The 25,943-nt window shown below is 35.3% G+C and overlaps 1 protein-coding gene across 3 annotated transcripts; it reads right to left on the bottom strand.

Annotated features, from left to right (window-relative positions):
• Positions 1–674: 674 nt before the first annotated feature.
• Positions 675–24,623, bottom strand: MYL1 (myosin light chain 1). Of its 3 annotated transcripts, none has more exons than XM_067740715.1 (7): positions 24,338–24,623; positions 11,845–11,872; positions 7,758–7,901; positions 5,289–5,462; positions 4,756–4,833; positions 1,598–1,640; positions 675–992 (listed from the first exon to the last, which is right to left on the bottom strand). In XM_067740715.1, the coding sequence occupies exons 1-6, from the start codon at positions 24,473–24,475 to the stop codon at positions 1,612–1,614; spliced, it is 591 nt and encodes a 196-aa protein (XP_067596816.1). In that variant the 5' UTR covers positions 24,476–24,623; the 3' UTR covers positions 675–992; positions 1,598–1,611. The 3 variants fall into 3 exon arrangements, with proteins under 3 accessions (XP_067596816.1, XP_067596818.1, XP_067596817.1); XM_067740717.1 differs by lacking the exons at positions 11,845–11,872; positions 24,338–24,623 and adding exons at positions 12,126–12,150; positions 12,858–12,969; XM_067740716.1 differs by lacking the exon at positions 24,338–24,623 and adding an exon at positions 12,858–12,945.
• Positions 24,624–25,943: the final 1,320 nt, after the last annotated feature.

Below are 25,943 nucleotides of genomic sequence, written 5' to 3'. Positions count from 1 at the left end.
GGGTCGGATAGGGAAGGTGGGAAGGAGACGCAAGAGGGAGGGGATATGGGGATATAGGTATACGTATAGCTAATTCACTTTGTTATACAGCAGAAACTAACACAACAATGTAAAGCAATTATATAATAAAGATGTTAAAAAATAAAAAAGATAGAACCAAGGTTTTGGGGACATGGACATGCAAAGTAGAGGAAATCATAGCAGGAGAGAGAATTTTAATAGACAGGATCTTGAGTTCTTGAGCAAGAGTCTCATCCCCAGAGACGTTTTTTTAAGTAACAGCTGAAAGGTCACTTTAAATTTTATCCTTGAAGACATTCGGTGAGACATATCAAGGGCTTATTAGAATTTTCTAATAGGCCAGACTGTCACTAGAAGTGAAATAGGTCAAGCTATGTATACAGTGATTTACACAAAACTGAAGAAACCTGCTTTCATCTTAAATTGCCGGATAGCTTATATTAAACCATCTCTGATCCTATCTGAATTTCCTCAGTTTTCTATTTTGCATTTTCAATGATATATGATTATCATTATTATTCAGTTATTGTGTAGACTATAATTATTCTCTTAAAATTTTATAATTCATCAATATTCTGTACATTAACAAAAGAATTGGGGTTTTAAAAATAAGTTTCTCTAAGCAAGAAGATAAAAACAGTGCGACTTGAACATTCCAGACTGACCAAAATTATTTATTGATTTATTATTTTAAGGATGTTCTTTGACCCATTGTAGAAAATAAAGAGCAGTGCTTGGATTTGAGATTGTCAGTATTTTATCCTTCTTGTCTAGAGCAGCAGACACTTGGTTTGTGTGATATGAATATAATTCAGAGAGAAACGTAAGGTGTATAAAAATTCAGGGAGTCCTTCAGTCTAAAATGGTCCAAATTGTTTTGTTTTTCTGAATGATGGTAAACAGATTTGGACAGTTAGTCATGGGTGTTCTTAGAATAAGGTTCCAGCCAGTCTTCATAAACAATGCTTGATCTGTAAAGGAAAAAGAGTTAGATGTTGATTGCATCTTTTCAGAAAGGAAATGGGGAAGGAAATAGTGTAAAGTGAAAAAGAAGAAAAAGCACAAAATGAACCATCACTTCCAAGGTAAGGCATTTCCTTGCTGCAAGAACCTGGTTTCAAGTGCTGCACTTTGGACTGTGATAGTATGGTTTTCTAGAGCAGTAATTGTTAAAAACTACTTCAGTTTTTCAAAGAATATAGGCTAATGCTTTTATGATTGTTATGTTCCAACTAAATTAATCAGCTATTCTCTGGTTTGTTGAATCTCCACTGCTTAATTATAGTACAGACAAAGATAGGATCTATACATGAAAGCAAAAACCTCAGAAGCTTTTGCTTGTACACTTTTACAAAAATGCTGTATTTCTAAATAACCCATATCAAGGAGATGGGTTAATATAAATAACTTGTTAGTATTAATATAATATTAATTATATTAATGTGTTCTGGTTAATATAAATAACTTCATTAAGAAGCAATACTAATTATATCCACAGCATATAAGTGAGGCTGTTACATTAAAAAAATACAATATTGAGAAACCCTTATATATTAAAGAGGAAACAGATAGATACCTTGAGAGCTCCATTTAGACAGACATGATGTGCTTGACAAAAGCTGTAGGGATAATACAGTTTAGAGTTAGAACACAGTCAAATTTAATAAGAGAGCAGTATAGTAAGTTAACTCAATTCTAATTATTCCTAGTTATAACTCTAGAGTTTATTTAAACTCTGTATAGCTTACTGTTCTTAATACTGGATTTATGGCTTTTCCCAGATTTTGTAAGTTTAGCTTTCTGATTACGTGTTATGTTCACATGGTTAAAATTTTTTCTTGAAAGTATGAAAGAGTTTATAAAAAAAAAATGTTCTTCACCACTGTCTCCCAGCTATCTAGTTCCTCTCTTTATAGCTAAGTTGGTAGAGCTATTATGCATGTATAAGAAAATACAAATATATGTTTGTAAAAATCTTTTTTACACAAATGGTGGCATGTTCTACAAACTCTTTTGCACTTGCTTTTCTCACTTCATAATGTATCTTAGAAATATTACCATAATCATAAACAAGGGTGTCCTTGTTCTTTTTTTAGGTCTGTAGGGAAATTCACTGTGAAGATGTACCAAAATCTATTCGATACATTGTACATTGATGGACATTAAGTTGTTCAAATATTTGGCTATCGTGAGCAACACAGTAATGAATAATGAATATGAATAATCATATATCACTCATTTCACTTGAGTGCATGTATGTGTAAAGACTACATCCCTTGAAGTAGATTTGCTGGAATTAATAATTAATACCACATCACCACATAGGGATTTTAATGATTTATATTCCCAACAAGAATGCATGAGATCACCTGTTTCCATACACTGTCCTCAACCTAAAGTGTGGTTAAACTTTTAATTTTGGCAATCAGTATATCTAAGTGTAGTGTTAATCTGCATTTCTTTTATTATTAGTGAAGTTCAGCATATTATATTCATATATATTTTTATTTCCTTTCCTATGAATTGTCTGTTCATGTACTTGTTAATTTTTCTATTGGGTTGTGGTCTTTTTATTAATTTGTAACTTTTTTTAAAATTAGGCAAATGAACTTTCTGATGTTGACTGCAGATTTTTTTTTCTGGTTTGTTATTTGTCTTTTGACTTTGTTTCTGGTGGCTGGCCACTTAGATAAAAAAAATAATGTGGTTGAATTTATTGAAATTTGTAATACCTTCTGGGTTTTGTATCAGTGCTGGAAATGCCTTCCCATTCCAAAAGTTATAAATAATTTTCCATGGGTTTTATACTTTTAGCTTTTACATTCAAATGTTTGACTCATGTGAAATTTATCCTAGTAGGAGATCGAGATCTGCCTTTATTTCCTAAATGACTATACCCTTGTCCAAACAATATTTATTGAATGATTCTTCTTTTATCTAATGTACTTATGGCAGTACCTGAATGTAAAACATAGTTTATAGGAAAAAAGTAAAGTTTAACCAAGATTGTCAGTGAAGATATGCTTGGCTTAGTTTTTTCTTTTCTCCTGTTCTCTTTTTTTCTCTCCTTTCCACTTCTCTTCCCGCCCCTCTGCTTTTCTTGTCTTACTTTTTTCTAAGTTGTTAGACTTTATAAGTCCATATTTATATCAAAGCTGTCAACATAGCTTTATTGAGATGTGGTTAGATTAGTTTTTTGGGGGGATGGATAAGTTTTTCAATTTTGTTGCAAAATTTTAAATTTACAAGTTATATCATGCAACTTTTTTTTTTTTTTTTTTTTTTGCGGTACGCGGGCCTCTCACTGCTGTGGCCTCTCCCATTGTGGAGCACAGGCTCCGGACGCGCAGGCCCAGCGGCCATGGCTCACAGGCCCAGCCGCTCCGCGGCATGTGGGATCCTCCCAGACCGGGGCACGAACCTGTGTCCCCTGCATCGGCAGGCGGACTCTCAACCGCTGCGCCACCAGGGAAGCCCTATATCATGCAGCTTTATCTTGCATCTTTATTTTGTGTGGTGTGTTGCTTTTCAGACCCTCTGGGTGAAGCTGCTATAAATTGATGGCAGAAAGACATGTACCGCAATGTTCATTGCAGCTCTATTTACAATAACCAGGACATGGAAGCAACCTAAGTGTACATCAACAGATGAACGCCTAAAGAAGATGTGGCAATGGAATATTACTCAGCCATGAAAAGAAGCGAAATTGAGGTATTTGTAGTGAGATGGATGGACTTAGAGTCTGTCATACAGAGTGAAGTAAATCAGAAAGAGAAAAACAAATACCATATGCTAACACATATATATGGAATCTAAAAAAAAAAAAGGTTCTGAAGAACCTAGGGGCAGGACAGGAATAAAGACGCAGACATAGAGAATGAACTTGAGGACACGGGGAGTGGGAAAGGTAAGCTGGGACAAAGTGAGAGAATGGCATGGACATATATACACTACCAAATGTAAAATAGATAGCTAGTGGGAAGCAGCTGCATAGAACAGGGAGATCAGCTCAGTGCTTAGTGACCACCTAGAGGGGTGGGATAGGGAGGGTGAGAGGAGACACAAGAGGGAGGAGATATGGGGATATATGTATATGTATAGCTGATTCACTTTGTTATAAAGCAGAAACTAACACATCATTGTAAAGCAATTATACTTCAATAAAGATGTTAAAAAAAATTGGTGGCAGGAAGTAGAGAATTGGCCACTATGAGATAAATTTAATTTAAGCAAGAACACTAGAAAAGGAGATATAAATTTTAGCACCGGCTTTGCCATTAATGATGTGACCTTCACTAAATAGCTAAATATCTTTGGCCTTCGGATTCCTCATTTTCATAACTGCTTGCTGTAAAGGATTTTGAGATCTCTCCAACTGTAATATTAAAGGATATTAGTATTTAATATTAAAATTTATTCTGACACAAACCCCATCTTACAGAGATGTTGTGAAGATCTAACAAGAAAAGATAAAAGTGAAAACACATTTTAACCTGTATAATAATGCACAGGAATGTTAAAACCCACTGGAGTAAATCTTATGTATATAGTCAGGTCCTTACAAGATATCTTTTTAGAGTTATTATATAACTGATTGATAATAAGTAACATTTGTATGTTCTCTTATTGAATAAGAGAGATAGAGAAGATAAGTTGTTTTAAGCTCAAAAGTTGTCCATCGTCAACCCAATCAGTTCAGAGTTGCTATAACCACCAGAGCATGTGAGATTGTACCTTCATAGTTGATGCAGCCGTTGGAGTCTTCTTGACCTGCCATCAGGGCTTCCACTTCTTCCTCTTTCATCTTTTCACCTGATGAAACAAAACTCTTTCTTCAAAAAGAAAACCAGAGAATATTTTGAACATTCCACTGTAAGTGATCAGTTTTGGACTCCTGGAGACTATAACCTCTCGGAGGATAGAAACTAAGCCCTTCCTGTTCTCTAGCCAGAAGGTTATCAATAAATTGTTTTTGAATAAATGACTTAAATGCACACTATATACCTGATCATCCAAACTCTATCCTGTAAGAACTACAATGCTGCACATTACTTATTCAATACCAATAATTTAAGTTATCATTTCCCCCAAATAAACTCATTGACATTGAGGTTAATTGATATGGTCATTAACTTTTGACTATTCTTTTTCATTTTCTGTTTGTAGTCTTTCCCCCTACTTATTTTGGTTATAACATGATTGCCCTAATTCATGCTCTTTCCTATATATTCTGTCCTATTAAGTCCACTGAAATGAATACTTCTTACCTAGTGTAGCTAGTACATGACGAAGTTCAGCACCCATAACGGTGCCATTGCCTTCCTTGTCAAAGACACGCAGACCCTCAACAAAGTCTTCATAGGTGCCCTGGTCCTTGTTGTTGGAAATAGATTGCATCATGGGCAGAAATTGTTCAAACTCAATTTTCTTGGCATTCATCTCTGGAAGAAATTGCAATTTGGAGAGTTATTATCTATCATTAAATGCCATCTCTGAGTCACAAATTAAGCTTGAGAGTTCATTCTAGATCATCTGAAAAATCTTCATACAGCTTAAATTTCAGTTGGTAAATGACTGATGACAAAATGTTTGTAATAGATAATAGCATGAGCTCTGGAGTCGTAGTGCTTAAGCTTTTATCCTCAGCCCACCATTTACAACTGTGTGATCATGGGCAAATTTCTTCTTTTTTAGTGAACTATTTATTTATTTATTTTATTTATTTATTTTTGGCTGCCTTGGGTCTTCGGTTGCTGTGTATGGGCTTTCTCTAGTTGCGGTGAGCGGGGGCTACTCTTCGTGCGGTATGTGGGCTTCTCATCCTGGTGGCTTCTCTTGTTGCAGAGCACGGGCTCTAGGCATGGGGGCTTCAGTAGTTGCATCATGGGGGCTCAGTATTTGTGGCTCACGGGCTCTAGAGCGCAGGCTTAAGTTGTGGCGCACTGACTTAGTTGCTCCACAGCATGTGTGATCTTCCTGGACCAGGACTTGAACCCGTGTCCCCTGCATTGGCAGGAGGATTCTTAACCACTGCGCCACCAGGGAAGCCCCATGGGCAAGTTCCTTAACCTCTTTGTACCTCAACTTTTTCATCTCTCAAAAGAGATACCTTGTAGTGGTAGTGTGAGCATTAAATGAGATAATACATGCAAAATCTCTTACAATACCTGGGACAAACTGAGTGCTTAATCAGTGTTAGCTACTGATTTTATTAGTATTGTCAATTTAATATTTTCTATAAACACTAGGGAAGCAATATAGAAATATACTGATAACAAATCCATTAACATGTAAATGTAGCAAAACCTAACTGAACTTTAATATATATTCCACTTTTGTCTGAGCTTTTGTAGAGCCTTCAATTTCTTTAAATTTTAAGTAATTCAGAAAAGAAGCCTGTGAGGAGAGTGTGTGTGTTAAATACTTTGCGATCTCCTGATTTCTCTGCGGTTTTAGAGGCCTGGAGATAAGAAGTTTTTTAGTATCTTCTGACAAGATAAACAGTATTCACAGCAAAAGTATAAAACAGACTATCCAGATGTATACAAATGGATAAAGTTATGTACCCCTAAAATCTAAATTCCCATTCAGCAGTCTTTCCTTATAGTGTAGAAATCTAGTACATTGAGTAATATTAAGAAGATTAAATTTGAATGCTGAATAAATGAACATTTACCTAATAATTCCATTAAAGATTAATGTTTGGTAAGTTAGAAAATGGCATTTAAAGATGAATTTGGCTTATTACGCTCTTCCTTTATCTCATGCTCCCAGCTACTTTTTGCATGATTTACTTGGACATTTTCCTCTGAAGAAAATGAAGTTTGAGGAAAATTCCTGCAGACTGATTTAGAGGTAGGTTTTTTTGAAATCAAATTTTTTTTCTTTTGTAATAAAGGAAAATGGTCTTTTCTGGAAAAAAAAAAGATTATTTGCCTTCCCCTCCTTATTTTCCTTATGGCAAGGATAAATAGCCCAAATATCTACTTGAAAAAACTTCAGTTTTGTCTCCTTTTTTTTTTGTTCAGAGTGGTATTTTTCAATAGACTATTATACTTGCCATGAATCAGGGGATTGGAAAAAATTTCCTTGTTCCAGACTAATGACTGGATTACTGTATCCAGCAATGACTTCTTCAGTTTTGCCTCTTACGTATCAGATCACTGACTTTTGCCTTAGGATTTACCTTGGGGGACTGAATGCAGATTTTGGCTTAGGTTTTTAAGTCTTTTTACAGTTCTTGGAAACAGAAAATAGTTTTATTAAGGTGTCATCTGTGTGTTCTTAAATTAGAAAGCTGAGTTTCCTTTAAGATGGTTTTTTTTTTTTGGCCGCAGCCCGCGGCAGGCATATGGGATCTTAGTTCCCCAACCAGGGACCGAACCCATGTCCCCTGCATTGGAAACGTGCAGTCTTAACCACTGGACCACCGGGGAAGTACTGTAGGGTATGTTTAGATAACATGGTGATGATGATGATATCAGCATTAGATATCATTTCCTTTCATTAACATGAAATTATATCATGCTTACAAATTCTAAAGGAAGGTTAACTTATTTTATGAGGATAAAAACTAAGACTCTAGATGGCCAAGAGGCACACTTACCATAAAAAGTAAATTAAACCCTATTCTGTGGAACTTCTCTATAAATCTCTCTCTCACATAAACACACACACACACACACACACACACACACACACACACTTCCCAACTTCTTGGAAAAACATGTGTTTACCTTCATTGCTGGGGTTTCCCAGAACCGCCTTGACCTCTGCATTGGTGGGATTTGTGCCCAGAGCCCGAAGGACATCACCAACCTGGCTTAAGGTGATCTTGCCATCGCCTGTTCTGTCATATAGGAGAAATGCCTCCTTGAATTCTGAAAGAAGCAAGAAACATTAGGATGCTTTTTTTCTACTTCAGACCAATAAATTAATCCAAACTTCATCAGGGATCCAGTTCAAACTCTCCTCTACAGCTTTTGCCAGTGACTTAAGTTTTTATTGTTGGGCTTTCCCTTTTCTAAGCTCAACTGACAACTCCCTTTGGACATTTCTTTTGGGGTCTATTTTAAAGCAGGATTTCCAATTTCAAGTCATATGTTCTTATTCATCAGATATGGAAATTGAAACTGCTAGTCATATTTATTCATATCTCCTTCATCTGCCTTGGACACAGGACTGGGTTAAGAAATTCTGAGGCCTTGAGAAATCTTAAGAATTCCTCATAAAATCCCTTATATAATTAACAACGTTAATAAAATTTCAAGAAAACAAATTTTTCAATCGGGGTTGTGTCATGTGAGGTTAAACCAAACTTCTTAACTTATACAGAAAAACCTGCTCTTGAGGTACAAATTTCCTAGGCTCTTCTCTTAACTAGTTTTCTTCAGGAGTAACTTCATTTTTCAGGAAAAAAAGTAGATGAGGCCAATTTCTAAGTTCTATAGTGTCATTTAACCACTTCAATGTATGACTCTAATAGGCTCCGAGTGTAACTGATTCTGAAGACTTATTTGTTTGAATCTATTGCTATGGTGATCACTTTAAACTTTACTCTTTTTTCATATAATCACATATGATAACATGTTGCTGTATTAGCTTTAGAATGTAAGTACACATTTTAAATTAAAATTTTATGGAGATAAGTATAGATTCACATGCAATTTTAAGAAAAAATACAGAGATCTCTTAAATACTCTGTCTAGTTTCCCCCAATAGTACCATTTTACAGAATTATAGTACACTGTCACAACCAGAATATTCACATTGATAGACTCCACCTATTTTACTCAGATTTCCCTAGTTTTACTTGTATTCATGTGTGTATGTAAGCACATATTTTAAGTGTTGCCTATTTTTATCACAATCACTCTGTTGTTTACTTTCCCTAAATTTTGTCATTCTCCTTTGCTAGAATTGGTTTTGCCTTTCAGGATTACATTAACAAGGAATTAAGAAGTATACACCAAAAGGACAGAAAGAGGTGCTACTATGGATTTAGGGGCAAGTAAAGATATTTTAATTGAACTTTTAAAACTTAACTAAATTAAAATTTCTGGAGAACCTAAAAGTACTGATGGCAACTTGTTGGAGTTAATACCAACAACATTCAAAAACCCATTTGTGAATGAACTGGTAGAGGTGAAAACATTCTTTTTAGTCCATTAGTGGTCTCAGATCGAGAGATGCTATCTAGATAGATTACTCAGCAAAACATCCTATTTAACTATCCCTTCATCCCCTAATCTAAGATTGCACCAGACATTATGTTAACAATCAACTATAGATCATGTTATCATTCTTTGCTGAAATTTCCGCCTCAAGTTCTATGCAAATTGACATCACAGATCATTTCCCCAACTTAAAAGGCATGCGGCAGGCACTGTGGGGTCATTAGTCAAATATTATATTTTATCTTTCTACGGGACGTGTGAAACTGAACTATCCTTATTACTGGCTCCAGGCTTTCATTCAGATTGCTCAGAGGGCTCACTATTACCCTGGTCAGATCTTGATGTAGAAATAGGGTTTTATGAGCTGTAATAGAATCTCTCTGACATGAACCCTTTTGTTGATTTAAAGGCCAAGGCCAGAAAAATATTGCTCCTCCTACACCAGATTTTTAAGGCTTAGTTATTCTCTTGAAGAGTCTAAAACATGGGTTAGCAAATGACTGCCTACGGGCTGGCTGCCTGTTTTTGTAAATAAAGTTTTATTGGAATACAGACATGCCCATTCATTTATGTATTGTCTATGGCTGTTTTCATACCTCAGTGACAGAACTGAGTTGTTTTTACAGAGACTGTTCTGCCAACAAAGCCTAACATATTTACTATTTAGCTCTCTAAGAAAAAATTTGCCAGCCCTTAGTCTAGAACAACACTGTTCTAGGGCTTTTTGTGATGATTGAAATGTTCTGTATCTGGGCTGCCCAAAAGGGTAGTAGTTACCTTCCACCTGTGGCTTTTGAGCACTAAAATATGACTAGTGCAAAGGAGAAAGTAGACTTTTAAATGCATTTATTTTTACTTAATTACAGGTTAAATTTAAATAGCCACATGTGGCTAGTGGCAACTCTACTGGACAGCACAGGACTTACACCTTTAGAATGCTATAATTTTCTGGTGTGTTTTTTCTTTACCCCAAACTTGTGATACATTCAAGTAGAGCAGCCATGAGAAAAACTCTAATCATTGAAGAAGGAAGCAAACAAAGTATGTCTTTATTTATTTCTTAAAATGTAATATTTCCTTTTAATTTAAAATGCTTACATTTGTTTTCCTGGCACAGGAGAAAACCAGTCCACCACACCGATGTTTACTGAACCTCTATATCTAAAACCTATTTTACATATGGAGTAATGTGGTTAATGTTCAGCACCAAGTCCTCTGTCTCTGAAAGGGTTTTTAAGTCTTCTATTGCTTGGTGCTACCATAGTTTGGCAGTCATAATGACACATAAATTAGATATTTAAGAGGACTGGGGTACAGTAGCAGATAATGTAGCAGCATCATTAGTTAAAATACATTAAAAATCAAACAAATTAGAGTAGAATTACCAACTGTTTTCAATAAGAAAAATTAGTCCTTTGTAGTATAATTTCAAATGATCATGGGTTCTGAGTCATCAGGTCATCTAATTTGTCTGCATGAAGGCATTAACCATGATGTAGATATATATGAGTCTGTACAATAGCAAATACCCTTTTTTTTCTTAACTGATTTCCAAACATGAGATATTCCAGACACTGAAACAGGCTGAAAAATGTTGAATCCTTTAGATAGAGAACTGAGTATAATTATAATTATGTACCTATGAGTATTATCACAATTATTTATATATTATAAATCATAACATATATACATACTTATCATTATGACCAATATCCAATTTATACAGTATTGTATAACTGAAATTTTCTTCCATCCCTTCCATAGATGTATTTTTGTCTCAGTTTATTTAAATATGTGACTCTTTCACTTCATAAGACATTCTGCCCTACACTTTCCAGTGAAACAAGAGTCTTAGGGCACAGGATCTCTTGGATCCAAAGACCTGAAGAAGCAAAAGTGGAAGTCTTAGGGAAACTATTCATATTCTTTTGAATCTCCAGAATTTGAAGTCTTCTAGTTAGAAACTGTTTCTATGAAATAAATTTCTAATTAATTTAAAGTAATATTAGATTTTGACCCTATCACTAATTCTTTGGATCTTCGAGTCAGTCTCAACACCTCTCTGGGAGCCTGTCCTGCATCTCTAAAGATGGACCAGGAGATGGCTAAGGCTCCTCCCACAGTTTTTTGATAAATAATTTTCCCCTCATTTTCTCTGACTGCACATTTTTTCTATATCCACTTCACCTGCTATTTCTCTCAACTCACTATGGTGCCCACTGAAATTATGTGTATTTGGTAATTGGGCAGTTTTAGAATCAATTTTGTTTTCTAAATTGAATAATTTAGACCTGCCAAATCACTCTTTAGGGATTTGATTAACAAATTAGACATCCAGACTCCACATATTTTGGGGGGGTATATGTATGGTATTACCTACTGTATCAAATTGGTTCTATTTAGAAATCAGTGAATACAAGAAATTATTTTGTGGTATTTAGCTTTTGTTTGCCTAAACTTTTGATTACTGATTATACGTGAAGGGTTTATGTTGAGAGAATTTATATTTAGAGTGATTGAGAGCATTTCTATTTAGAGTGACAACATCAGTGGGGATAATTAGAAAGAGCTAATCTCATCTCAAGAGAGTTGGTTTTCTCACATGCCATCTTTATGAGTGTGCACATATTATATCGTTTAGACTTACCATCCTGCTGTTGCTGAGAGAACTCGATCTGTTAGAAAGAAATTAACCACAAAGAATATTTTAACCAAACAAAAATGTCCTGATTTTTAAATGTATCCCAGCTCATTCCCTGAGTAATCTTCAAAGTAAGCTGAAACTGTATGCCTACTTTTCAGAGTTCAGGCATAGCTTGGATACTAAGAGGTTGAGCCATGCAGTAACATGTCTTGGAGATGAGTGATATTTCAGAGGCTAAGAAGCGCTCTGCCTGCCTCTGGAATAGAGAAGCTCAATTCACTTACCAGCAATCTGGTCAGCACTGAAGGACTGCAATGGCGAGAGAGAGGAAGAAAGAAAGAAACAACTAGTACTCTTTCAAATGCGTTGACAGAAGAGAGTGCTCTCTGCTCTGAGATTTTTAGGAAGCTATGTAGGTGTCATAGAATAAGAAGGTTGCCTTAGGATACTTTTGAATCTAGGAAAAATAAAAAGCTGTTGCAAAAGATAGTTAGGGAACATCTTTCTATATCTTAATCCATGAGTCAATGATTTAACAAATGCTAAATCAAATTCTTTCTGGAATAATATAATAACCTATGGTGTATTTAACATATGTCTAATATAGACACACTGCATTAAAAAGGTCATTTGAAGTCTTTCTTCTATTTAACCAGTATATTTTTACCCAATGCATGGAAAGTAGTTTATTTAATTTTAGTTATCAGCATCATTGGATTTTTTTTTAAGGTATAGTATTTTGCTATACCTTTTGCAGGTTTTTCCCTAAATTTAGATATAATAAAACTTATGTGATACAGAAAGTTGGTGAAGCATAAAGTACTGTTTTTGGGAGTAAGACATATTTTTCCAGTTGGCATAATACCTTGAATTAATCTCTCCTGTCCTCAACCCACTTTAATAAAAACCAAAAGTAGATTCTACACACATACTGAATATGTTCTCTCCTCAATTTTATTCCTACCTACTGTCTATATCTGTCTATAAATTACAAGTAGTTTTCTCACAGGACCCACCATGATGGAGCTTCTGGGCTGCAGACAGCGGCGAAGCTGAAGAGTGAGTTGAGGGCTGCTCCAATCCCTGAGTGGGGGCCTCCCTTGCCGAGGCTGCCTTTTATTTCTGGAGAAGCTGTGACCTCACAGCTAGCATCAGGTTTCAGAGAGAAGTAGCCACTCCCCTTGGAGAGTTTTTTAGCTTTCTTAGGGCAAAGGGAAAGAGGGATCTGTACCCTGAGGTCTATTTTTAGGAAATCAGAACCTAAGAGTGGACAGCCATGGTGAGACCAATGCCTATCAGTACTTTTATGGTCTTTATCCCTGAGATGTTTTCTTGAGCATCTTCCTTTAAGAAACTTCCTATTTGTTCAGTGGCAGAGGAGCTTAGAAGTTCTCTAAAGGCTACAGCTGATCCCTTCTCTTGGTGAATTATGGACTTTGCAAACTTCAAGTCAGCAGTTTTGGTGTAAATGGAACTTTCTGGATGGGACTGGTTTGGGATTTCAAATGGCAACTGCTATAGAAGAAACACTCTCTGCAGTTCTGTCCCTTATGGTAAAGTTCAGAGGACTTGAAAGGGGTACATACATTTTGTGTGTTTCTAGGGTCTACCCAAGTGAAAATCTGGTCAGTTTGTGAAATCTCCAATTAAAGACCACTCTTTGTACCTTGTATTTTCAGGAGTATAGAGTTTATCTAAGCCAGGAATGGTTTTAATCTCCATTTTCAGCACTCTCCCTCAGTTTTCTTACATTAGGGCTTGGTATTTGCTTTCCTACCTGTTACCTTTATGGTGGCTGACTAGTCATATTTTTTGAATTCATGAAGTTCTTCTAGGAGGGAAAGCTGATGGACCATTTTGTGTTCTTTTTCTCTCATTCTGTACATGTTCTTTTAAAATGTAAAAATGTTGCTTATGTTCTTACCAGAATGTGCTGATTCCCTTTCTGCCATGTCAAACATTTTATGACTCAGTCACCAGACTGAGAACCAAAAGAATACAAAGCAGGTGTTGTGAAATGCAAAGTTGTACTTTAGAATTTTAAAGGTATCCATGGCATTGGCTCGTAGTAAGTTTTTATGACAGCTTACCTGAAAATAGGGGACAACGCCCTTCCTAGAATGGTACTGAGCAGAGACCAGTCTAGTCAGAACTAAAGTTCAGACATGTTTATCAGTTTTCTACATATTTAAAGCAGCTCAAAGGCATAAAGAATGTTAGAGATAAATTCTAATTTAAGTACTGTTTCAGCAACTATTTTTAACGGAATGGTCACAAAAAGCATAATCTCCCTCTGCTAGGCAGATGTATACTTTGCAGCTTTTCCCCATGCCATTTGAAAAGAAATCAGCATTTAAACGCATATCATTTTTTGTCCAAAGTTTGTAAGTAGTGAAAAAGATCTCATGGAGTCTGAGTCCCAAAATTAGAATTGAAAATATAACTTAAAAAATATTAGTAGTTGGGGCTTCCCTGGTGGTGCAGTGGTTGAGAGTCCGCCTGCCGATGCAGGGGACATGGGTTCGTGCCCCGGTCCGGGAAGGTCCCACATGCCGCGGAGCGGCTGGGCCCGTGAGCCATGGCCGCTGAGCCTGTGCGTCCGGAGCCTGTGCTCCGCAACGGGAGAGGCCACAACAGTGAAAGGCCCGCATACCACCCAAAAAAAAAAAAAAAGTAGCCAGGTAGACATATCTTCATGAATAGATTGACATTTTGAGAGGTTGTTGGGAAATGGAAGTTAATAGAAAAAATTTAAATCCTTTGACTCATTAGGGGAAAATGAGAGGGAGGGACAAAGGTAGAAATTTGTCACCTTTGATAGTTGTGTAATTTGGAGTCTCATGATTTCTGATGCAAAAATTAAAGCCATTAGAGCAGACCATGTTTCTTTGTGTTTTACTCTTGTATTTAGGTATTGTGTCCTTAAATTTGAATTGCCCTATGATCAGTATTGAGCACTAGCATATATCTTTGGTAGAATTAATAACTATAGATAATACAAAACAAACTCATCAAAGTTGTCTTACATAATGCCCATCCCATCATATAACCTACATAATGCTCATTTTCATTTTTTTCAGATTGAAAAATGTGTCCTTTAATACATATAAAATACAATCAATTTGTGTCAGATCTGTCAAGTAAACTGGAAAGTCGTTTTAATAGCTGTATTTACGTTATAAATAAGCTATTCATAACCACTTGCCTATTATGTAAAGGTTTATTATTTATTAAAATATAATGGAGGCAGTTAAACTATTTCACTCTCGTTTTTACCTGTATCTTTATCACATAGAGAATGAGAGTGTAGATTTTTTTGTCCTTACTGAGGATCAAAGTAAACATTTAAGCAAGCTATTGGCAATGGTAGAGAAGGCTACAGTTTAGTCTAGTCTAGACAATAAGCTATAGTTTAAAAGTAAGAAGACCTAGCTATTGTGCCCATAGAATAAGTGGGAGATGCTATTTATTCTCTGGTACACTTTTACAAATGGCCAAAACATTCTCTTGTATCTCTTCCTGGGTGTTATAATGATGAAGTAATCAACCCTTTGAAGAAAGGCGTGATATGAATACAAAATGTCAGCTGATTTTGGACTCAGTTTGCTATGTCATCATTTGGTTTGTTTTGAAAATTATATTTTAAGTCTCTTCTATCTGGAATGTTCTCCTGTCATTTCTGCTTCTTAGAAATTAACTATCCTTCAAAGCCCTTGAAAGAACCTTTACTATTTGCCTAGCTCCTAGGATACTAGGAGCTATCCTTTCTGCCACTGAAATATGTTTTAACCTTCCTGACTGTAAACTTTTGGGAAGCACAGGCTGTTACTGGAGACCATTTCCCTTGGTCCATGATGTGAACCCAAGTGTGAGCCTCTCCCTCCTGGAATGCTACCCCTGCCTTATACTTAGATTGTATCCTCCATAACTCTATAAAATACCTTGCCTATATTATATGCTCAGCAGAATTTTAATTAAATTAAAATCTTTAGAACAGATGTATAGTAAGTTCCTCCTTCAAACAAGTCTTCTCCTCTAGGATATTATCTTTTAAAAAATTTTTTATTTTATTTTTTTCTGAAGATTTATTTTTTATTTATTTTTTTAAAAAATTTATTTATTTATTTAACATCTTTATTGGAGTATAATTGCTTTACAATGGTGTGTTAGTTTCTGCTGTATAACAAAGTGAATCAGCTATACATATACATATATCCCCATATCTCCTCCCTCTTGCGTCTCCCTCCCACCCTCCCTACCCCACCCCTCTAGGTGGTCACAAAGCACCAAACTGATCTCCCTGTGCCATGAGGCTGCTTCCCACTAGCTATCTATTTTACATTTGGTAGTGTATATATGTCCATGCCACTCTGTCAATTCGTCCCAGCTTACCCTTCCCCCTCCCTGTGTCCTCAAGTCCATTCTCCACTTCTGCGTCTTTATTCCAGTCCTGCCCCTAGGTTCTTCAGAAACCAGTTTTTTGTTTTTTACATTCCATATATATGTGTTAGCATACGGTATTTGTTTTTCTCTTTCTGACTTACTTCACTCTGTATGACAGACTCTAGGTCCATAGGATATTATCTTCCTTGAGAGAACGGACCTTGTCAGTTCCTTCAAAGAGCTTACATTCTAGAGTAGGGGCACACATTCTTCTTTGGTGCTGTATCTCCGGCGCCTAGAACTGCCATGCATATAGTAGGCATGCTCATTTTAAGTTATTGATGTATATACCTTTATATTTCCAGAATCTTTCCTTAGATTTTATATAAATGTTATGATCAGGACTTCTCATTTGCCAACCCCCAATTTGTTTTTTTAAAGGGTGTTTCCATTTTAGCCTAAATACTTATCTTAGACTGTTGGTAAAATAACTGCCTTCCACATTTTTACGATTTATGTACTATTTAGTATTGGATTTAGGTAAGTAGTAGTCAGCAAGGTACTGGTACTAAAAAAGATTTTTATTGCAATGTTTTCAGATTATTTTTCACTTTGTGAAGTACTTTTCTAATAGTAATCATGAGGTTTGGTTAATTGATTAAAGACAAGATAAAATTTCTGGTATATAGAAGGAGTTGATTTATAGAAAAATATTAAAATGCATTTAATCAAACAGGTTCTGGAATTGATGTATCTTAAGCTTTAGTATAACAAGAAGAGCTATAATTAAAGACGATCTGGAAGATATGTGATGTTGAATACTGAGGGCTAATGCCCTAGGAAGGAACATAGACTACAGTCTTTAAAGAACTTCATCATCACTGCTAGATATTACAATAGGGCTAATGACTGGTGAGGCTAAGTAAAGACCTTAATCTAACCAGGGCCAGTTTTCAATCAAGAAAACATTGCTGCATGTTCTTTGATTTAATGCCTGGCAGGGAGAACAAAGACCTGGATGTATGCAAACCCTAACAAAAACTTAATAATTTTCACTCCAATCTTAGAGTTATGACGAATCATTGTAAAAGGCTAGCAGAAGTACTATTTTGGAACTCTGAGAGTTTTGTGCTTCAGAACAATTCACTTAATTTAAAGGAAATAGATATTTTTATTGCAGTTTTTTATTTCAACAAAGGATATATTTAGGCTGGTGACTCTAATATGGTATAAAAAGGAGAAATTAAGATCAATGAGAATACAGTAGCAGCCCAGGTTGTCTAATACAAGAGAGAATAGATGGTTATATTGGATAAACTGATCTGAATAGAAGAGGAAATGAGTAATTCTGTGGTTAGGATGCCTAGACTAGTCAACTGAATTCAGTCACATTAGAGCAAAGGCTGAATTATTAAAATAATACAATTTAGACCCACAGGAATTAACAAAGAGGTTTAAGTGAATTTTAATAAAAGTGTGACCTAAGTCTATACTACTTTGGATTTCTTATCAGCTTTCCCGTGAGAGTTGCACCTGCTCTACTTTGTGCATTTGTTTGTATGCAATTTAATTTAAAAATCCAAGTTGCGTTTACGTTCTTTCCTTCCTCTTTTTATTTTTAAAATAAAAGCATTTGTGAAAAATGTTTTGAAAAATGCTTTGTGTGTGTGTTTTAAGAAATTATAAGTATCTGCTTTTTCCTCCATATCTGGAGTAGAAGTTCTGTTAGTGACAACAGGGATATATGAATATTGATATTACTATTTTGGAGATTTCAGGTCTTTGATATGGTGGAAAGAGACTTAGATGGGGATTGAGGTATTCTGAATTTTGTTCTGGCTCTCCTGTAACAATCATGTGTCTTTTGATTAAATAGCTTCTTTTATCTGGGTTATAGCTTTCTCAAATATGAAATATTAAACTGCATGATTTCTGTGGTTGCTTATGGTTCTATAATGTTGTGAGTTTTCCATCCTTTTGTCAGTAGTATCTATAGCAACTCACTTTTTTTTTTAATGGAAAAGGGCAATTTGCCTAAAAATTTGGTAAATGATATTATTTTGAAGTAGTTTAGATAAAGAGGAGTTAAGCAAAATAAAATTTCATAACACTGTGTTCAGATGAGTATTTTATAGCTCACTTATATCAGGAGATGGTATATCATTGGGTACTTACTAGGTACAAAGAACCTCACTTGCCACAGTGGAAGGAAGAAGATAAAGTTGAATAAGATGTGCTTATCTTTAGGAAAAATTTTCTGCTCTGGCTTCAACTCACTATTATTAATTTATGATCAGAATAACAAAGATTTATCATCCATATAATTTACATTTTAGCCAGTATAACTGAAGCCATTACTACTAGTATATTGCAATTTTTGCCCTCCAGGTTATGATTTGCGGGGAGAAACAAACCGTAGAAGTTGATGCAGAAACAAACTACGGAAAATCTTATTTTCATAAAAAAACTATTCCAGTATGAAGAGAAGCAGAAGAAAGTGTAGTATCAGCAGACTAAATATAATCCTTTCCACAGTTTCCATGAGTCAGATGGTGCTTAATGCCGGGTAATTATGGAAAGGCTTCTAAAGACAACTTGCCAGGGGGTTCATTTCAGCACTGAAATGTCGAGAGGCTAAATTTGGCACTGTCACTTTGTGGTCTCCTTGTCTTGCACAAATTTCATTATCTTTAAAATTAAAAGTGCTGTTCACTATTAATTGGTGAACATACATATTCCTTTCCAAACTGCCTTTTACATTGCAAAGACATTATCCAGTTACATATTACTTAAAATATAATTTTAGACAGAGTTACAGAATGCCCTTTAATATCTTCCCACTCCACTCCACCTGTTCTCTTCTTTTACAGAGTAGATGTTTCAAAGTGGAATCTTGTTACTGATACCTAGTGATAATCTCACATAAATTTTGGTTTGCTTCTGAGGTTATAATCATGCCACAAATGGATGAATATCGCAATTGGTTGAGATTTTAGTTGTATTAAAAATTAGTCTGTATTAAAAGGCCAGAGTAAAAGAAGACAAACTCTTAAAATTATATAAAGAAAACTTAGAAACAACTTATGTCTTCACTTATTTAGACATATGTCTTCACTTCTAATTAGAAATTGACTATGTCTTCTATTCCTATTTCTTTTCCTCAGATTAGTTAAGATTTAATCATTATACACATGGCATTATATTTCTATATATGACTCCAAAGAATATTTGTTGAGATTTCCAGTTTAAATCATGCTACTTATTTGTAAACAAAATAGAAACCCATCCCATTCTTAGAATATTAACCTGATGGAAAAATTTGGAGGTCATGTTTGAAATATGTGTATGTTTAATTAAACAAAAGCAAAATTATTTTAAAATACAATAAATTTCACTACATTTAACAATATTAAAAAATACTTTGGTATAGTTTTTTTCAAGCTTTATTGAGATATAATTTACATATAATATTGTATAAGTTTAAGGTGTATAACATGATGATTTAACACATGATAATTTTGATATGTGAAATGATTACCACAGTAAGGTTAGTTGGTTAACATAGCCATCATACTACACAGTTATATATATATATTTTTTTTTGTGGTGAAAACTTTTAAAATTTATTCTCTTAGCAACTTTCAAGTATACAATATGGTACTGTTAACTATAGTCACTATGTTGTATTTTAGATCCCAGAACTTATTAATCTTACAACTTGCAAGTTTGTACCCTCCGTTCACCTTCACTCGTTTCTCCCATCCCCACCCGACCCTAGCAACTACCAATCTACTCTCATAATAGCATTTTTAACATCCATGTTCCATTTACAACTTTTTACAGGAAGCTGGAGCAAAGTGACTGGGGGTCTTTCTAGTTTCTTAATATCTCACCTTCCATCTGTAAATGAGAACACCCAACCCGTCAGCAACAGGTGCTAAGATAGGGGGAAGCTGAGGAAAACAAAACAGTAATAAACTGCCAAGGTCAAAAGTCTTGATGAACTAGCTCTGATGTGTGCCTCTCACCCCCTCTTCTGGCTACCGAAGGGCTGTGAAGGGCAATGTGAGAATCACCCTTATATTGACCACTCTTAACCTCATATCCTTAAGAGCAAAAAAGGTTCCTTTTCACATTCTTGGAAACAGCAACTTCCTTTTTATAAAGAGGAGGTAGTTTAGGATATGGTTAACACAATTGACTCTGGATTTGGCCTGCTAGGTTATATCCTAGCTCTGTCACATACTTGTTATTTGATCATGGGCCTGACATTGAACCTCATTTAGGCTCAGCTTCTTTTCTTGCAAAATGAGGCTAAAAACAACCTTAGTGTAATGTTTTGTGGATTAAATAAGATAATAAGGCACAGAGTAAATTCATAATAAATATTGATTATTATATTACAAAAAACTTTATAATTTTCAAAGCCTTTCATGAGCCATGACCTCATTTGATTTTTCCAACAATCCTTCTAAGTAGGACTGGGTTTGTATCAGCTTTGTTAGAGATGAGAAAAAATAATTTATAGATTAACACAAAAGGTCCTATACCTGGACAAGGACAAGTCAGGTGTTTCAATGAATACATAATATTTGCCTCCACTGAATACTCATCAGTAAGTAGATGTATTTATTGAGAATACTATATTTCCACCTTATTAACTGAAAGTTTAAATCTTCCCAAGCATATGGTCAATTGTTGCTGTGAGATTTGTTATTTGATGAGTTTCTGTCAATGCATTCTGTACCGTTACCACTTTTTGTAATGTCGCCCGCAGTATCTGGTCAGGGATGACCTGATTGAGTGGTGAATACAACGAGAATTAAAATTTAAGCAGCACAATGACAGACATGATTCAAAGTCCCATCACCTCAGAGCAATCCTGACATATCAGCTAAGGCATGCATCATGCAAAAAATTTGCTTAAACATTGAAGATCTTTTAAAATCTAGGCACATGGTCATCTCATACTTATTTACTTTTGTTATTTCATTTGGTTGCAGTTTTGGGCAACAGGTGTTAATTCTTGTGTTTGTACTTGAAACTAAACTTATGCTGGGTTTTACTTCCCACACTTGGCGATTCTGTCAGGCTTTAGTCTGGGCATTGTTGCTGGAAGTATCAGCTCTCTGAAAGCAAAGAGTGCTTAGAACCACCCAGGACGGTAGCTTTAATGTTCAGATATCAGCAGTATTTGTGTTTTTGAAAAGGATATTCATAGAAAATCCATGGGGCTAGGACATCAGGTAAGCATTCCTTCAGAAAATATAAAAGGTTTTATGTCAGAACAACCAAAGAAATGTTCTAAAGAAATAACCAATAAAGCAGGAAATCAGGTTGAAAAACACATTTAAAAAATTGATAAAACTCATTCATATTGTTCAGAGTTTATGCAGAGTCAAATATGTGGCTAGTAACATAGTATATTATAATATGGAACATAGATATTAACTGGGATAGTATCGAGGGATTAAGTACTATGATTGTAATGACTATAATATTACACTAAAATAGTTCCACTTAAACGTCAGCCCTACTCAAAGTGTAAAGAACAGCTAGATTTCCAATCTTATATGATTTATGAAAGAAAGTGTAAAATTCAATTAAGTTTTGTTCTTTATCGAGTTTTCAGAAAGTTAATGAACACATAACAACTCGATTAATTTCTTTAAAGTTCATTTTCTCTGCTTGAAAAACGTTTATAACTTATATGAGGTAATATATCTAGAAATATCATTACATGATTAAAAGCATCATAATATGAAATGTTTTAATGCACATTTTAATTAGTCTTCTTACCTATTGGGATGAAATTAGATTTTATAAAGTTCTCAAGTTGCATCACATTCTTTGGCTATGTTATAATATCTATAAATATGCACTGATTTCATATTGTTGAATGCATATCATTAAAGCCATTTAAATTCTTTTGCAAAAATATGCTTCTTTTCTTTGTTCTCTTTCCATTAGGAGCGGGCTCTCTGAATGAAAGATAATCTGTTTCTTCTAGATTCATTTAACTTCTCCTTTTTTGGTTTGTGTCCCTTATCAACATCCATCACATCTTTAATTCTACAATGAAATAGTGAAGATGGAGCATATCCCATCTTTACAGAGACTCTCTAGGAGTATTTCCTTCTTTTGCTTAGCTGTACTAGTTCACACTAGCATTAATTCAAGATATAGATGAAAGGATAAACCAGTTTTCAAGATACAGAAAAGCATCACTTCTCTGCTATGAAGAAGCAATCAGTTTATTTTTTTGGATTTAAAAAGTGATTTTTTGTCTTTTCTTGGAGACTTCTTACCTGCCAAACTAAATTTTTATTTATTTACTTATTCTTACTCTGTTCCTTGGGGAAGAAAATTAATGCCTCTTTTCATTAGTGGGATACTTCTTTTTCTCCTTAAGAAGACACATTTTTTTCCTTTCCAAATGCTTGTAGTCCCAGATACAAAGGGATGGTATTGTCTTATAAATCACAGTAAATATAAAGAGGAATAGCTTTGACACTGATTCATAAAATGGGGAGTCAAAGAATAGAGGCAATTGGAATTATTGCAGTGGCTATAATCATGCTTATTGTATAATGTAGTCAGTGTGCATCTATAAGATATATTAACTAGTATTGCTGGAGATGAAAAATTTGATTTCCTCATAATGAACTGTATGCATGCAGTCCTCAAGACAGAAAAACATTTACTGGAAGATATGACATTCATTTTTGTCTCCTAAGTGGATATAAATTAAGAATAGTTCCTGATCAATATTAGATTCTACGACCAACTATTTTCCAAATATGACTTCAGTTACCTACTAACTCAAGAGAAAATGTCTGTCAAGATCTACTTCTACTCTGAAACATAAAATTTCATGTTTAATTGGAATGCTATAAAAATTTGGAATATATTTACTTAATATCATCATATACATCTAAGGGTGATCTGATTCAATATTTATCTCAGGAATATTTTTAAGAATCTACAGTTATACTCAAATAGTCAATGAATTATTTATTTATAGGTTAGCTTGGCTGTTGCAAGTAAACAGCATATTAAATGTCAGCAAGTATTAAGTTAGCAAAATTCAGATTTATTAAGCACAGAACTATTGGCTTAAGTGAAATGATCACCTCCTAGGCACTTTCACCCACTAGTTTTCCATATAAGGCAGGGTTCCCTAGATGAAGATTTTCAAACTGTCATTCAGACCAATCAGAGCCCAATGAATGAAGAGATGGTGCACATTTGATGGGTCACATTGCCAAGAGGAAACAGGCACATCCATGGCGTCATTCTTCCAAAAGCGGATAATCTTTTGGCAGTGGGAACTTTGATCACAGCAAAGTGTTGACATGAAAATCAATCACATTCTCTTTAGTTGAAGATCAGTATGCAAGAGGTCAAAGACATAAGCTCAAAGCCGTATAACTAGCAAGTTTTACCATATTTGGGGGGGGGTTAGTTTCATTTAGAAGCAACTCACATTCTGAATTAAATAATGTATATATAAATAAACAAGATGACAGTTATAGTCACTGAAACACTTGAGTGCGTAGTTGTCTGCACTGGGATGTCATTTAGTGTGGTATCAAACTTTATTAAGCAAAGCTGGAGGGGGAATTGAATTGCAAAAATCTCTTTTTCATATGAAATAAAGCAGATGTCAAATAAATACATCTCGGACAACTGGGTCATCAGCTGTTTTTAAACTTTTGGAAACAAGTAGGGACTAAAACTTTCCTTTTGATGTAGCTTTAAGGAAGAGATCCAGTTTCCATAGAGATTTTATTAAAAAAAAAAAAGAAACCACTGGTTTAAATGTTTGTAAAATTATACATTTTGCACTTCGACAATTTAGGGAAAAAAGGAAACAAACAAAAAGTAGAGCAAATACAGGTTCCAAATATAATGCCATACTCATAATAATTTTAGTGAAATTATATGCTACAGTTTATTTACTTTTTAAATCAAGATTCTCTTCTACCCAAATCCACCAGTTGGCTTAGTAATTCCATTCCTCTCAATGAAAAATATGCCCCTCTGAAAGTTCCTAGTGTTCCCTACTGTTGAAAGATGTTTCAGTGACCAAACAGTTCACCCTTTTCATTACCTTAATGGCAGAGAGGTCAATCTTTGCTTCTTTGGGTGGGGCAGGTGCAGGTGCAGGTGCAGGTGCAGGTGCCGGGGCAGGGGCAGGGGCTGGGGCAGCAGCGGCAGCAGGTTTCTTCACGTCCTTCTTTGGTGCCATTGTGTTTAAAAGGATGGGTTTAAAAAAAAAGAGAAGGAGAACCTCCTAAAGAACCTGTCAAACTGATTCTTGGAAGAGGAGTGGTGGTTCGCCTGATCCACAGACTGGTGTCTTGAAGGTGGACCCAGAGCATTAAATGGTATAAGGGCATGCATATATAGTTCACTTAGTGCCTAACAGCATCTTGACACTTGAGGCTGGATTGGACAGTTTGCTAGTCCAGGGGGATGGCATTCCGGCCCAGACTATAAATGGAAACTAAAGGGTCAGGGCTTCATCAATTTTTTTAACTCCTCGTGCGCTGTTCTTCCCCCCTCCCTCTACCTCCATGTATAAAGGAGAAAGAAGTATGACAAAGCCAGGCAGATTCAGATCCTTTGGTGAAAGTAAAGTAGATTGACTGATCCTTTCTCTTGGTAGAATGACAGTTCGGCTGAAGTTGTAAATCTTTTTCCCCCCCTATGCCTAAGAAACTTTCCTGAAGGATTTGATTTCAACTTGGAATTTTGGCAGAGGCAGTATCACCAGCTTTCATGCAGCTTATTTTCTCATGCCCCTCCTCCCTTGCCATAATTTGCAAGAAAATGTTTGTCAGCAAAGAGGTGGTGGTGTTTAAAAATAAAAAGCAGACGTATAAGGAAAGCCCATTAAGTCTTAAAGTGGCTTCCCTTCTAGGGAGTACAAACTCTGACACTCTCTCTTAAATGGTGGTGAATTGTATGCTAAGAAAAATAATTAAAAACCCCTTCCTGTCACTTAACTTTTTTCTATAATGAAAAATATCAAATGGGATGGAAATAACAGGAAGATTTACCCTCTTGCCAAACACTTTTTCTAAGAGTTAAGTAACTTTCAATCACAGTAGATATTTATCCATTTTACTTCCTAAATGGAACTAAACCTAATTAGTTATCACCTAAATTTTTTATCCATACTAGGGAGATAAGATAAAATTTTAAATTTACCTAAGTGGCCAGAGAGATAAAGAGAGAAAAGGACTTTATCAGTAGGTGGAAATTTTGGTGAGTAACTTGAAAGTTTTTCCTTTTCTGTCCTTGGCTTTCTCAGTTTGCAAGACTAGACTTTCATATGAAGAAACACGTGATTAGCCAATGTGCTAATCCTGTGATTAGCCAATGCACAACCCTCACTTCTGTTAACTTGTGAGATATATAATTACTGAGTAGTCATTAATCAGTAAAAAACCAACAAACAAAAACAAAACCAAAAAAACCCAGTAGCAAGTTTGGGTTTTTTTTTTTTTTTTTTTTTTTTGCGGTACGCGGACCTCTCACTGTTGTGGCCTCTCCTGTTGCGGAGCACAGGCTCCGGACACGGACACGCTGGCTCACTGGCCATGGCTCACAGGCCCAGCCGCTCCGCGGCATGTGGGATCCTCCCAGACCGGGGCACGAACCCGCGTCCCCCGCATCGGCAGGCGGACTCCTAACCACTGCGCCACCAGGGA

The sequence above is a fragment of the Pseudorca crassidens genome, chromosome 6 (genome assembly GCF_039906515.1).
Source record: "Pseudorca crassidens isolate mPseCra1 chromosome 6, mPseCra1.hap1, whole genome shotgun sequence".
Taxonomy (NCBI): Eukaryota; Metazoa; Chordata; class Mammalia; order Artiodactyla; family Delphinidae; genus Pseudorca; species Pseudorca crassidens.
The sequence above is the reverse complement of the archived record's forward strand: the minus strand, read 5'-3'. Positions and strand labels throughout refer to the sequence as shown.